This window comes from Apostichopus japonicus, chromosome 17, assembly GCF_037975245.1.
Source record: "Apostichopus japonicus isolate 1M-3 chromosome 17, ASM3797524v1, whole genome shotgun sequence".
NCBI classification, from domain to species: domain Eukaryota; kingdom Metazoa; phylum Echinodermata; class Holothuroidea; order Aspidochirotida; family Stichopodidae; genus Apostichopus; species Apostichopus japonicus.
The window spans coordinates 13,835,946-13,850,183 of record NC_092577.1 but is presented as its reverse complement, the minus strand read 5'-3'; the positions used below and the strand labels follow the sequence as shown (position 1 = coordinate 13,850,183).

The 14,238-nt window shown below is 37.8% G+C and overlaps 1 protein-coding gene across 20 annotated transcripts in view; it reads right to left on the bottom strand.

The window, feature by feature from the left end:
- Positions 1-14,238, bottom strand: part of LOC139984633 (uncharacterized) — a 105,114-nt gene that overhangs the window by 65,152 nt on the left and 25,724 nt on the right. For 10 of the 20 annotated variants that reach the window (XM_071998589.1, XM_071998591.1, XM_071998593.1 and 7 more), the window contains exons 2-8: positions 13,013-13,066; positions 11,333-11,674; positions 8,495-9,052; positions 5,024-5,431; positions 3,505-4,014; positions 1,815-3,023; positions 150-1,280 (exon numbers count right to left, since the gene is read on the bottom strand). In XM_071998589.1, coding sequence (XP_071854690.1) covers positions 150-1,280; positions 1,815-3,023; positions 3,505-4,014; positions 5,024-5,431; positions 8,495-9,052; positions 11,333-11,674; positions 13,013-13,066 — 4,212 coding nt within the window. The remainder of the gene's footprint in view (positions 1-149; positions 1,281-1,814; positions 3,024-3,504; positions 4,015-5,023; positions 5,432-8,494; positions 9,053-11,332; positions 11,675-13,012; positions 13,067-14,238) is intronic. The other 10 variants (XM_071998602.1, XM_071998604.1, XM_071998595.1 and 7 more) reach the window with 4 other exon arrangements.

Genomic DNA, 14,238 nt, shown 5'->3' with positions numbered 1-14,238 from the left:
ACACATGCTCTGATAACATCACACACAAATCGCTGTGATCAACTTACGGGAGCAAGGAATGAAATTGGTTTTGCAATGAAAAATGCGGAATATTCTTTTTTAATTGTTTAATTAAGTTTGCCAATCAACATTAAGAATATGAAATTTACCTTCTGGAGCTGTAGTAGGGATATTTGTAGTAGGCCCAGTTGTCACAACAGTTGTCGTCGGAACTGTGGTTGATGAAGTTGTTGAAATTGTTGTAGTAGCTTTCGTGGTGGTAGGTGGTGTTTCTGTAACCTCCTCTGTGGTTTCTTCTCCTGTAGTCTCAGGGGGTGGTGTTGGCTCTGTGGTGGTAGGATGTCTTGTGGTTGGTAAAGTTGTTGTTGCTGCAGTTGTGGTTGGCAGCGTTGTTGTTGCCTCTGTTGTGGTTGTTGGGATAGTTGTCACAACAGTAGTTGTCGGAACTGTGGTTGGAGAAGTTGTTGAAATTGTTGTAGTAGTTTTCGTGGTGGTAGGTGGTGTTTCTGTAACCTCCACTGTGGTTTCTTCTCCTGTAGTCTCAGGGGGTGGTGTTGGCTCTGTGGTGGTAGGATGTCTTGTGGTTGGTAAAGTTGTTGTTGCTGCAGTTGTGGTTGGCAGCGTTGTTGTTGTCTCTGTTGTGGTTGTTGGAATAGTTGTCACAACAGTAGTTGTCGGAACTGTGGTTGGAGAAGTTGTTGAAATTGTTGTAGTAGCTTTTGTGGTGGTAGGTGGTGTTTCTGTAACCTCCACTGTGGTTTCTTCTCCTGTAGTCTCAGGGGGTGGTGTTGGCTCTGTGGTGGTAGGATGTCTTGTGGTTGGTGAAGTTGTTGTTGCTGCAGATGTGGTAGGACTAGTTGTGGTAGATGTAGTTGTTGGCAGCGTTGTCGTTGCTTCAGTTGTTGTGGCAGTAGTTGTCACCACTGTTGTGGTCGGAATAGTGGTTGGCAAAGTAGTTGTGGTCTGCTCACATGGAACACTTCTACAACATCTGATTCTTGCTTCGTAATTGAAACAGATTGATCCTTCTGCTAGATTTTGATGACAGAGCAAACCATTTTCCAGGTCACAGGTCACGTCTTGTCCTTCAATGTCTTCGAATGAATATCCAGGCAAGTCATAAATTCGACACTCAATATCTACGACTTCACCACATATCCCTGGATATAAATGTGCAATATCCTCAATACTTTCTTCCTCCGTTGGTAGGCTGTAGTCAAGCTTGCCACCATTCTCATCATCCTCCCAGCCAGTCCAATCACAAATGGTATTGAAACATTCTGTTATGAAAGAGCAGATACAGTATATTCAAATGACAGCTTAGCACCAGGTTGGGAATCTATGTGTCCTAGAGAATCAAGTTAACCACACACCACCATATACATAGTTGATCAAATTATGTTGATGTGTTAGTTAAGAAATTTTCATCTTCAAATGGAATAATTTAATTTTGTGACAGTGAAGAGCTTTACACGGTGACTTTAGGCAAACTGTTTGCTGTTAGCTTTTAAGGATGAAGACAAGAGCACATGTATTTTCCCTTCTTGCCAAATGTTTGATAGATTGTAAATGTGTTAATAATTCATGTTACAAAATTCTGATGTCTTTTTCCAATTGAGTTGTCTGTTGCTTTACCCTATCATTAAACTATGTCTAGAGCAGTTTACTTCAAATAATTTCACTGTTGAGCTACTAGGACACATTGAACTGGAATTGCAATGACAGCAGTGGCAATGTTAATTCTAAATGTGAGCTTATAATAAACTAAGATGAACAAAATGGAAAACTTAGAAATCATGGTAAGATTTTGTTACCTGTTGTCACCACTGGTGAAGCAGATGTTGTGACCAGGGTGGTAGTTGGCAGGGTTGTTGTTGCCTTGGTGGTGGTTGTCGGTTCTGTTTCAACAAATTCCGTAGTTGTTTCCTCTGCTGTTGTCTCAGGTGGAGGTGTTGGCTGTGTTGTTGTTGGATGTGTAGTTGTAGGCGTGGTGGTTGGCAGGGTTGTTGTTGCCTTGGTGGTGGTAGTCGGTTCTGTTTCAACAAACTCCGTAGTTGTTTCCTCTGCTGTTGTCTCAGGTGGAAGTGTTGGCTGTGTTGTTGTTGGATGTGTAGTTGCAGGAGTGGTAGTTGGCAGGGTTGTTGTTGCCTTGGTGGTGGTAGTCGGTTCTGTTTCAACAAATTCTGTAGTTTCCTCGGCTGTTGTCTCAGATGGAGGTGTTGGCTGTGTTGTTGTTGGATGTGTAGTTGTAGGCGTGGTAGTTGGCATTGTTGTTGTTGCCTTGGTGGTGGTAGTCGGTTCTGTTTCAACAAACTCCGTAGTTGTTTCCTCTGCTGTTGTCTCAGGTGGAGGTGTTGGCTGTGTTGTTGTTGGATGTGTAGTTGCAGGTGTGGTAGTTGGCATTGTTGTTGTTGCCTTGGTGGTGGTAGTCGGTTCTGTTTCAACATACTCCATAGTTGTTTCCTCTGCTGTTGTCTCAGGTGGAGGTGTTGGCTGTGTTGTTGTGGGATGTGTAGTGGTAGCTGCAGTCGTAGTGGTGATTGTGGTAGTAGTGCCCTTACTGGGTGTTGATGGCACTTCAGTAACTTCCATTGTAGTTTCCTCAGCTGTTGTGTCTGGTGGCAATGTTAGTTTTGTTGTGGAGAGAGAAGTAGTTGGCAAGGTGGTTGTAGAGACCACTACTTCTGATGTTGGTGAACTAGTTGCACCACATGGAATGTATTCACAACAAAGCACTCGAATTTCATAATCATAGCATAGAATACCACGTCGCCAATGGTTCTTGCAAATAAGCCCGTGGGTGAGGTTGCAGCAAACATCTTGATCAACGATATCTTCAAATGGGAAATCAGGATATTCCTTAATTCTGCACATTATATCCTCCGGTTCTCCACAAATGTCTGGGTTCAATTCAATCACTTCGTTAATATCTTCAATTTCTTTGGAACCTGTGTAGTTCATGTGGTCACTGTCACCTTCATCGCTGTACCAATGTGTCCATTCGCAAACTTTTTCGTAACATTCTGCAATTTAAGAAACGTAAAAGAAGTGAAGATAAATACACACAGATAAATATTACACAGCATCAAACCATTGTTCGTACCTGGCATCAATGAAACTGCATACATGTATAATAGCCGCTCGAACGGTTTGTGTCACAACAAAGAGGAACCAAAATATAATAAGATATTATTAAGATGATCATCTTAACCTAGTCACAGCAGTTCAAGGTCGTGGGAAGGGAGAGATTGGAGCTCGAGTTGTATGAGGGGGAGCGTTGCAATCTATCTCATAAAAATAGACTAATCTGCTTCTTTGTTTCAAGACTTCTTTGCTATAACATCTTACTTTCACAGAGGGTCACTTTTATTCAACAAAAATGCATCTGCCACAAATTACAATCATATTCCACAAAAGTCTCAAAGAAAGGAAAAGGATGTTGCATTGAATGACTGCTTCAAGTTCTGATTTCAAGAATAGTTTCCTGAGTTTTACAGTTTGTACCTGTTGATTGAGGTGAAGATGGCATCAGAGTTGTTGTTGGGTGCAAGGTTGACGTTCCACTGGTCGTCATCTCTTCCTCTTGAGTCGTTTCTTCTTCCAAGGTTGTTGTCATCGTCGTCGACGACGATGGAGCTGGTTTTGTGTTTGTAAAAATCGGGGGCGTGCTTACAGGAGGAGAAGTGTCAATGACATCTTCACAGGGCTCATAATGGCAGCATCGTAAACGCATTTCATAATTGTAACAGAAATAGCCTTGGGGACCGTAGTTTTCACAAACTAGACCACTGTTCACGTCGCAGGTGACATCTTGATTGACGATTTCATCAAACTGGGTAGATGGGTCGTCCACAATGCGACATTCGACCTCTGAGGCACCGTGGCGACACATGCTGGGATGAGCGTTTATCACTGAGTGGATGTCCTCGGTTTCGTAAGGGAGGAGTATATCTACATCTCCACCATTTTCATCATCGTACCAACTAGTCCAATCACACATCTGGACAAGACAAGCTGTAATGAGATATTCAATTAAAAATTTACCTTTATAAAGTAAACAATGACAATAAAACTGGATGTCAAGTCCTGATGGAACAAAGGAAACTTTAAGACGTATTCACTGATCAAATGTTACACGTTGACTCAGCTCTGTATCAGGGATTGTCCCCATAGCTTTCATTATACTGTGCAAGAAATAAAGCTGAAATATCCATTATTACACATTGTATGCCTTACAACTATTGTGTACATTTTGTTCACTTCCCCATTAGTGACTTTGATATGTCATCTTTCACTCAAGCAGAAAAATGGCAAGCAGCTGAGCCCATCAAGCAAGTAATTAAGTACCCTAGTAGTCCACATACACTGTAAATAGGTTGGGTCCCCTAAACACTGGATGATAGTTGCTACAGTGGCCACCCAGCTCATGCTTAAGGAGCATGAAATATAAGGGTTCCCGTGCTGTTTTTATTTTGTGAGATGGATGCTCTCTGATTTCTGTGACCGCCTCGCTAAAATGTTACCAACATCGCAACCTCACTGTTTCAGAGAAGGAATCAAAGTTGCAATGAGTGCAGTGCAATCCAACTTTCTCAACCCATGCCATCATGACATGGCAAACTGGCTGTGAAAATCACTAAATTATAGCAACAAATAAATATGCATATTTAACATCAGAAATTTATCTAATTTATTGTTTGTTAGGATGATTGACATTAGGATGTTTAAGAACAATTTATTTGTGACTATTCCCCCAGACTCCCTCTGTTCCCCAGGAATGCTCACAACCTCCAGTGTCACAATCCAACTATCACCTCTCACACCAGAAATCTCATGAGATTTCACCCTGACCATGAATGACATGTGGAAAGGATATGAACCAATCAAAAAGGAAATCATGATGGTAAACAATTATCCAGTTATTTTCTTTATCTAGAATCACAAAAAAAACAACATATATTTAATGGATCAACGTGACCAGGCACTGAAAGGAACGAATTCTAATAAGAAAACAAGAACTAACGTGTAGTCTGCTTGGTTGGAGGATTGGTGGTGGTGACTGGAGTAGGAGTGGTGGTGACTGGAGTAGGAGTGGTGGTGGCTGGAGTCGTGGTCTCAGAGCATGGCTCATATCTACAGCAAAACAATCTCACTTTGTAATTAGAGCATGGGTGTCCTTCATAGTAAAGATTTTCGCAGACGAGACCGTCATCAAGATCACAACAGACTTCTTGGCCTATGATATCTTTGAATTGTGTTTCAGGATCATCTACATCTCGACATTCTATGTCTTCCACATACTTGCACAGCTCCATGTTGTCTTCCAAAATTTCATGAATATCTTCAATTTCATGTGTGGCATTCCTGCTTATCGGACTGCCATTTTCATCGTCATACCATTCGGTCCATTCACAAATCTTCTCACGGCAAGCTAGCAAATGAGCATACAATGAGACATAATCAACAATTTCTCCTCTTTATATTGAAAAAGTAAAGCGTGTGCAACATGATTATTTCACAATATAGATATCAATTGCATTTAAATTTCAAATCATTTCTAAGAAAAGTTTTTTTTCCTTTCTCGTCTAAAATTAAATCGACATGTTGGGTTGGAAGGTAGACTGAGCAGGTCTTACATCTACTCAAATGGTACTATAAACATGACCAATAAGGTTAATACTTCGTCATAATCTTGAATGATCAAACTCCACATTCCCAACATCCTTTTCTACATCCTTTATTCACATAATTTTCTAAACATGTTTAGTTAGATACAACACTTAAACCATGTATTATTGCATATTTGTATTACTTACCAATACAATCTTCTAAGGAGGCTATACTTTGTAATGAAACTTAAAAATTTCTTCCAAAATTTACATCCTTTTCTCCTGTTATTTTCTCTATAAATTGTTTTAGTAAATACAACATTATGAAGCTACATCTAATTGCATTTTTTGTATATAACTAATAAAGTAAATTTTACAACAAAATGATTACAAGTTAATAATTAAGAATATAATGAAGATTAAAAATCTTACCTTCTAAAGAATATCGTGTCTAAAATGATAAATTTCCTTCATGGAAATGGCTAAAACCTTTATTATTTGACATGCTCTGAAAATGGTGATGGATTGGGCATCAGTTGCTGGTCCATATGAAGGAGAGATGAAGCTGTTGAGATGTGACTGTATAGTGATGCATATAATGACGTGACATTTGATTCTACTGCCAAATATTTGAAATTACTTCACTCTATGTCTGTTCCAAAGTGATGCAAAATGGAAACTAAAAACTAAGTCTAAACTAATGCAGTATGTATGATAAGCTAATTCCTGATAATTGTAGCCAGGTGGATCCAGACAATTTGATGCAAAAAAGTGAGAAAAAAAGGTTTCCTCCAGACATTGAAGTATTTTTAATTATTGTCTCCTTCACTTTAAGATACTAAAATTCAAAACTGTGGTATTATTTCTTAACTTTCCTAACCAAAAATGACCTCTGTCACCATTTTTAATGTAATTAGGCTTAAAAATTACAGAAAACTTTCTATGAAATTGAAAATCCAAGCTCGCAAGGTTTCTATTTGCATCAGGTAAGTATCAAGCTAAAAACGTTTGTAATATGCTACAAACTTGACCATAAAGACAATGTAATGGTCAGTGGTAGTAATTAAAAGGAAGTATGATACACACTTTTAGTACAATTAAAGCACTACATGAAAAGCAATTTGTAAATGAGGTGTGTCACATCCAAGAAAATAAACAGAAAACACCTGAAAGGTATTCTGACTAGGAACTACTGTCAAACTCTACTCTTAACTTACTTGTTGATCAACTCCAAATGAAACATAAACTATTGATCAACTCTACACTAAAAGTAAGCTATTTTAATCATCTCTAAAATATAATTATCTGTTAATCAACTCTTAAACAAAAAGAAAAAGAAGCTATATACAGTAGTACTCAACTCTAGCCTAAAGAATTCTTGAAAACTGGCAGACAGTATATAAGCAATACCTCAAGTCTATTACAGCCTCGGACTTACCTTGATACATTGCAATGCCAATATTGGCAATTAAAAGTAGGAAATAAGATGGTGCCTAGTAGCCTTGATTTTTGCTTTAAAACTCACACTCAAAGGAACCTTATTGCACTGAAAGGTCTCCTTGCAAAAATCTTACAACATATTTTGATCCCCAGTCACAACAAGATCCTGTTATGCACCTTGAAGTTAAAATATTGTATCATAGACAAACTAGTTGTAAAAATGGTCCAAGCCAATAAAAAAATAAAAGAGAGCAAAGCATGTCAATGAATTATTGTCAAACAAACTCTTGATCTGAGTTTAAGACAGCAATTCCAAATATAAGTTCAAATGTTTAACAACTCAAAAACCAGCACTGAAACCACAATCAATATAGGATAGCAGTTGCATGTTTGCAATGAATGAATGAGCTAATTTATACAATTAGTGCATGAATTATAATGGGTTGTAAGTACAGATATCAAATGTCAGTCTATAAACAGTTAAGTTACAAACATCTTATTCAAGTTAAGGTGCAAAGGTGTACACTGCCTCTACTTATATGAAAAGGAAAGTTTCCGATCTTCCTGGTATGCACTGTTTTAACTCGCACATAAAATCTAAGTGTCACATGTTGTGCTTTTACAGATATCCCTGAGGCTGTTACGCCTGTAATCTCTAAAAAAAATACCTCTTATGAATAAATATGTTGCGGCAAAGAAGTGATCATCAAAGAATCGCTGATAATTGTTACAGTACAACCATTTTATGTCTATAATCTTTGGAAAAATAGATAACATGGAAGTTTTGGATACAGCAGTGGGGCTGATAATTATTATTAGCCCATGAAAGCAGATACTGAGGGGAGAAAGAAATGGCTGATAAACCTGAGGTAGGTAATTAGAGGACTAAATGTGCAGGTACAAGTAACTACCCTGTCATACATACATAGGAAGACAGGGCAGGATGGCAGGGAGGGAGAGGATGGTAGGGTAGACGTGAAATAATGTACATGAACCTGCATGTGAGGTAAATGTTACAGGTTCAAGTATTACAAGCTCTCCAGTTCTTGATTGGTATGTGATGGAAAAGTTGCTGGTGAGCGTTGACATTATTTGGGTAAAATTAGGGGTTTGGAGGGTAGGTAGCTATGAATGAAAGACTATGCACTAATGACAGGGATGGGGATGTTAGTAGAGGAATTGGGGAGGGTGGGGAGAGGAGATGAGAGGGAGGCATGGAAACATGACACAAAACATATGCAAACCATTTGATAGTTGTATTTAATGAAACTTCATTAGCAATTATGCAGATTTACTTTAGGTAATACATTTCATACTCTGCTAACATGAGATATATGGGTTGATTACATTAATGACTGTCTTCCGGATGTGTATAGTGGAGACTGGTGTGCACTGCATTTGATATAAATCTATTGGCGCTAATCCTTAGGTCTTATCTTACTTACTATGGTTGGTTGTACTAGGTGAAGTGACAGTTGAAGGAACGGTAGTTTGTTCCTGAGTTGGTGTTACCTCTGGTGTCAGAGTTACACCAGATGTAGTCACCTCTTCTTGCGACGTTGTCTCTTCCAGTCCACGGGTTGTGGTAGGGGATGGTGTAACTACCACAGTCGATGTTGACACAGATGGCGTATGTCCAAATGTTGTTGAGACAGTTGTAGGTACTACTGTCTTAAAGGTGGTCTCTGTGGGGACTTTTGTAGTCTCCATTGTTGTTTCTGGGCCTGTGGTCTCTTCGGGTGTTTCTGTTGATCTGGTTGTTGGGGTTGCTGTCATTGTAGGTGATGTCGGTGCTGCTGTGGAGTGAGTTGTTGAACGACTGTTTGTGACAGATGGCGTTTCCTGTGGGTAAGTTGTTACCTCCTCTGCAGTGGTCTCTTCTACTGGTGGTGATGTTGTACTTGTTGATGTAAGCTTTGTAGTTGTTTCACTATACAGAGTAGTTGTTTCTGCTTCATTAGATGTTGTTTGTGATTCACTTGTGAACTCAGGAACTGTTGTCACTGAAAGAAATGTTTATGCCAAAAAACCTGGTTAGACCTGCCATTGAAAGACTCACAGAATTGCTTGTTGCCCTACTATCTATGCCTACTTCCAAAACTTCAACTGACTACAGCAGATGAAGTTAACAACTAATGATAGGCCTGTATATGCTACAATTTACCCTTCATTTGTAAGGCAGAATGAGAATTTTCTGACCAAGTTTAATTCTCTGAATTATGGTGTATAATTTTATCAGTCCCATAAACCTTCACCGTGTATCCAAGCTCTTGAAAAATGTTTTGACTTTGAGAATCTCATGGTTGGCCACAACATATTATAATTCAGCACATTTAAAGATCATCAATGATACCCCCAAATATACAAGACTGTCAGATCACCCAAGCTCAACTTTTGAACAACCACGTTATTGACACACATAACTATTTATGAACACTGAGGTACTTAATTGTCTAATGTACCTCTTCACCAAATGGCTCACAATAATTTGGAGGATCGGAGCCCCCGTGGAAAACACTTTTAAAAACTAAAAGCAGTTCTTAACCTGCTTTCACTTGGGGCAGATACATATGGCCTTTAGGAGTTTCATTCACATAACCATATGCATTACCTCCAGATTTTAACCTGCTGCAAAAATTGCTACTTTTTTTTAAAAGAATTCTTTCGTGTTTGAATTCTAAAAATATGGCCAGATTATCAAAAAAAAACCAAGGAAATATACTTGATTGTTAACATTGTTGGTAGCCATTTTTGGTCTGTGTACCAGTGGCAGAGGGGGGAGGCAAAAGGCCACCTCAGAACCAAATTTATCTACCTTTATCTTATATGCTTCATCTTATCTACTGTACCTTTATCATATCTACCTTCATCTTATAAATGTAATTCATGAGGGAGCTATGGAATACTATTACACACAAACAGATGCAATTTTGCATAAAAACAAAAGATGGAAGATTTAATTTTTTAGACTCATTGCCATCAATGGGAGAATAAATTAAAACATGCTGCTGTTTATGGGAGATTTAATTTAACACATGCTGCAGTCAATGGGAGATAAAATTTAAACAAATATTGCCTTCTATGGGAATTTACATTTAACACACATTGCAGTCTATGGGAGATAAAAATTGGCACATAGTTCAGTCTACGAGAAATGAACGAAGCAGTGCATGTTTGAGATGCACTCTTGATTCTACCCTGACACTAATAAATATCAAAGACATGTACAGGAAAACAAGCATGCAAGAGGAATACTCAGTAATTTTTTTACCTTTCATTTAGAAAAGATTTTTATTGCGATCGTTGAGCTATAGCACTCAGAGTCCTTGGCGAATGCAACTTGATGATTAAATGAACCGTGTGGATCAGTGCATGTCTTTTACAACACTGGCTACGACTGAGGCAACGTCACTTTGTGAGATGCATCCTGCACTGAACGTGGAGCAAATCTATGTTTGGATCTTTACGTTCATACATGCAATTCCGTCAAATACAAAGGCTTTTGCATCACTGCTAAAAAATTCATTTCAACATGGTATAAAAACTGACCAAGTGATTTTTTTTTTATATGGAGTGACAATAAATCCCAATGTCAGCTCGCGTCGCCGTGATAGATATAGAGACTGATTACTTGTCAGTATACTAAAAAATATGGGCATTTACGACTGAAGCCACAGATATGCGGATACAGTTGAGATTGACTCATGTGCCTTTTCGAATCATTACAGAACTTATAACTCAAACTAAAGTCAAGATGGAGTAGGCATTTCAAACGACCATTTAACTTGTGGCATGTGAATACATACACAAATTAACAAGCAATACTGAATTCAAAAATCATAATTCCACAATTTCACTGAAACTTACCTGTTCTTTATATACACCCAAGTAAAAACTGAATTGCAAAATAAGATTTGCTAATCCTTCAGTGATTGTTGTCGTTTACCAAACAAAAGTTACGACACTTGGAATGAAGCAGTATCGTAAACATCTTTCAAAGGGTAACTGTTTTGTCACAAATCAAATGAAAACTTACCTGTTTCAGCATTGGAATAAGCAATTGGGCAAGCATATTACAATTCAAAAGGTTTTTAGAGTGACAAAATGTCATTGCCAGTTCTTACATAAAAAAAGTGTACATGGGAAAGGTTGAAAATAATACTTCACAGAATCATATCTTTCTTTTAATTCTACGTATTGTTTGAATTGTTTTATGATCACATTAGCCCGACAGCATGTCCTATTGACATGATGATCGACAGCTGTGTGATACGAAAACTTACGTGAGGATGGTGGAGATGTACAAGGAACTTCCACCTGTCTGCAACATTCTACCCTAATCTCATAGTCAGAGCAATGAGTGGTCGTATTAGGATTGTTAGTACAAGTAAGTCCATCAGTTGTGTCGCAGTGTACTTCTTCGCCGGTAGAAGAGAAATCTTCTTCGGTGTCAACTTTTCTGCATTCTATTTCACGCGGTTCAGTACAAATGTCAATGTAAATTTCAGTAAGGTCTGAGATAAGCTCTGTCTCTTGGAAAGTCAGATTTGTAATAACATTTCCATTGAAGTCTTCGTCGCTGTGCCAATCTGAATATTCGCAAACTTCTCTGTAGCACAAAGGAGCTGCAATATGAGATTAAGATATCATTTGGCTTAATTAATCAGTGGACCATTTATTTCACTCCTATTTCACATTATGATCTTTCCTGACCATAGCAAGTACCACCCGAGTCCCCTATTTTTGGACAAAAACAGGGGTGATTGAATATCAACCAGAGTTGGTAATACTAGCCATACTGAATGCTCCTCTGAACAAATTCATGATCAAACACATAGTGTACTATTTCAGTGGTCAAGCCAAACTTGTCTTCACACACAGAAATGTAGTGCTGGCCATTTGAGCAATTGTATTTACAATTATACAGGTGACTGGTCAATTAATTAGGTGTGCTCATGGATGAATCCTAATGGCAGTATTTGGGTAGTTTATGCTGTCAAGTAACAAATTATCAGTGAATTTGAGGAGGGCTTTTTCTATAGGCAGGCCTGACAATCATGCAGTTGATAAAAGGAAACTGATGATTCATTTTACAAAAGAAAAAGAAAGAAAAAACAAAAGTAGTAAACTTAAAACAAGAACAAAATAATGTCACCAAAAGGTGATAAATATACATTCATGATGCTAGAATTGAAGTTAGTCTAAGATTTGTTAGCTTCAAGCAGCAAATTAAGGTGGACTGTTTGCTTGGATGAGTGCTCTAAACCTGTCTAATTCAGGAATAAAATAATATATAGACCTCTCATTCCCCACCTTTACTTCTACATTCGTTAAAGGAAATAACTTCACACCAATGGTCAGCAGAGTCCATAGTCAGTTAAGTCAAACCAGTTGGTCAAATAGTTGTCAGAAAAACACTATAGTAACATAGTCACAACTTGAATAATGTAAGAAGGTTAAGACCAAGTTCCAAGGGAATTTCTTTAGCCTTTCTCTGTTCTGATGGGTGGAGGGGGGTTGGGGGAGTGTAAGAGGGGCTGGGTAACTTTTTAAGAGAAGCACCATAGTATGAAACTTATGTAAATAAACAGAATGCAGCCCATACTTCATTTGAGCTGACATCCCTTTGATGCCGACCATGGAGTCAGTTTTGTGATTTGCCTATGTCAAATCTTACAATGGTGACATCCAGGTTTCTGTGAGGCAACTTGAGGAGATACATAACATATACTTTGTATACCCTTTATCCTAGTATTACTAGTCAAAATGCTTGTTTATGGTATGAATAAGTTTTGTTTGGTGCTTTATTTATAAAGATAAACTAGGAATGAATCAGTGTTTTGGCACACCATAAAAGCCACCCTTCTTTAAGACGAAATCAGTCTATCAAATATAGTTAGAAAACTGTTGCAAAAAGCACATGTACTTGATATTATATATGAATAATATAAAAGAAAACTTACTTGTATTGCTGATGGTAGTGGTAGGACTACTGGTCATCATGGTGGTAGTCTTAACTGTAAGCAAAGAAAAGAAAAACAAATAAATTGCCTGGGAAATTACACAAACTTGAATAAAGTAAAGAAATGAGAAAAAAAAACTTTAAATTACTCTGTAACTATGGAAAAAGTATGTGGCAAAATATATGTTTAACATTGATGATGGTACAACATAGCAACCATCATATCCTCAAATCTAAACTTTAGCTATATGAGTGGACTTGTTCCATGGATTGAATCCTTCCACTGACACTATGAATTAAAAAAAAAAAAAAGCAAAACAACATCAAACTGTGATGAAATTCCAATTGTATCATGATGATGTTCTTATATTATCCCACAGGTTAGACAGTATATTGCAGAAACAATCAAGATTAGCTGTAAAATAATGCAAAGTACTATTAGTTTGATATGAATTTGAAAAATAATTCTACCTCCTGATTTTGGTGAACTAAGTTTAACCTGACTATATCATGCTCTTCAGAACTGTTATTTGAAAGCACACATTGAAAGGTGATATGTTATACAAACCTTCGACGCTCGAATGTCTTAATCCGATGAAGATGCTCCTTCACTAAACTAACAAGGCATACTTTGCTACAGAGACCATATCTCTAACATTCAACTCCAGTGATCTGCATGTTACTTAATATACAATGTTATCATTGTATAAACTATATTCCACAGATATTGACAGAATAATTCCTGTGGTCTTTTCACATTAAACATGTGTACCAGGCATTGTGTCAAAAGTAGGGACTGCAGCTTCACTGCAGCCAGGCTGCCTGGGACATATTTTGTGGCTGCTGTCTCATACCAAGTGATTTTGCAGCTGCAGTGCCACTGTTTGATGGAGTGCATCAGTGCTCCTTTACATGATGAAACCATACATTTGCTGGCTTTCCAAAGATGTAATGAAGATGTTGAAACAGAATGGCAGTCCTGTTGATAATGGTTTATGATTGTATGATCACCCAAACCACCACAATGAAATTGGTTACAGTGGAAGAGAGGTCAGTCAAGTTTATAAAGATGTAACTTTCTAATGACTTGCTGAGGCTACAGAATTGAATGATGGCAAATTATGTGATATTGCTGTGACTACACTACATATGGAAATAAGATTGTAATTATATCAGAACACAACAAAGGGTTACTACTACACTTGAATGCATTGGCCAGAGAGAAAC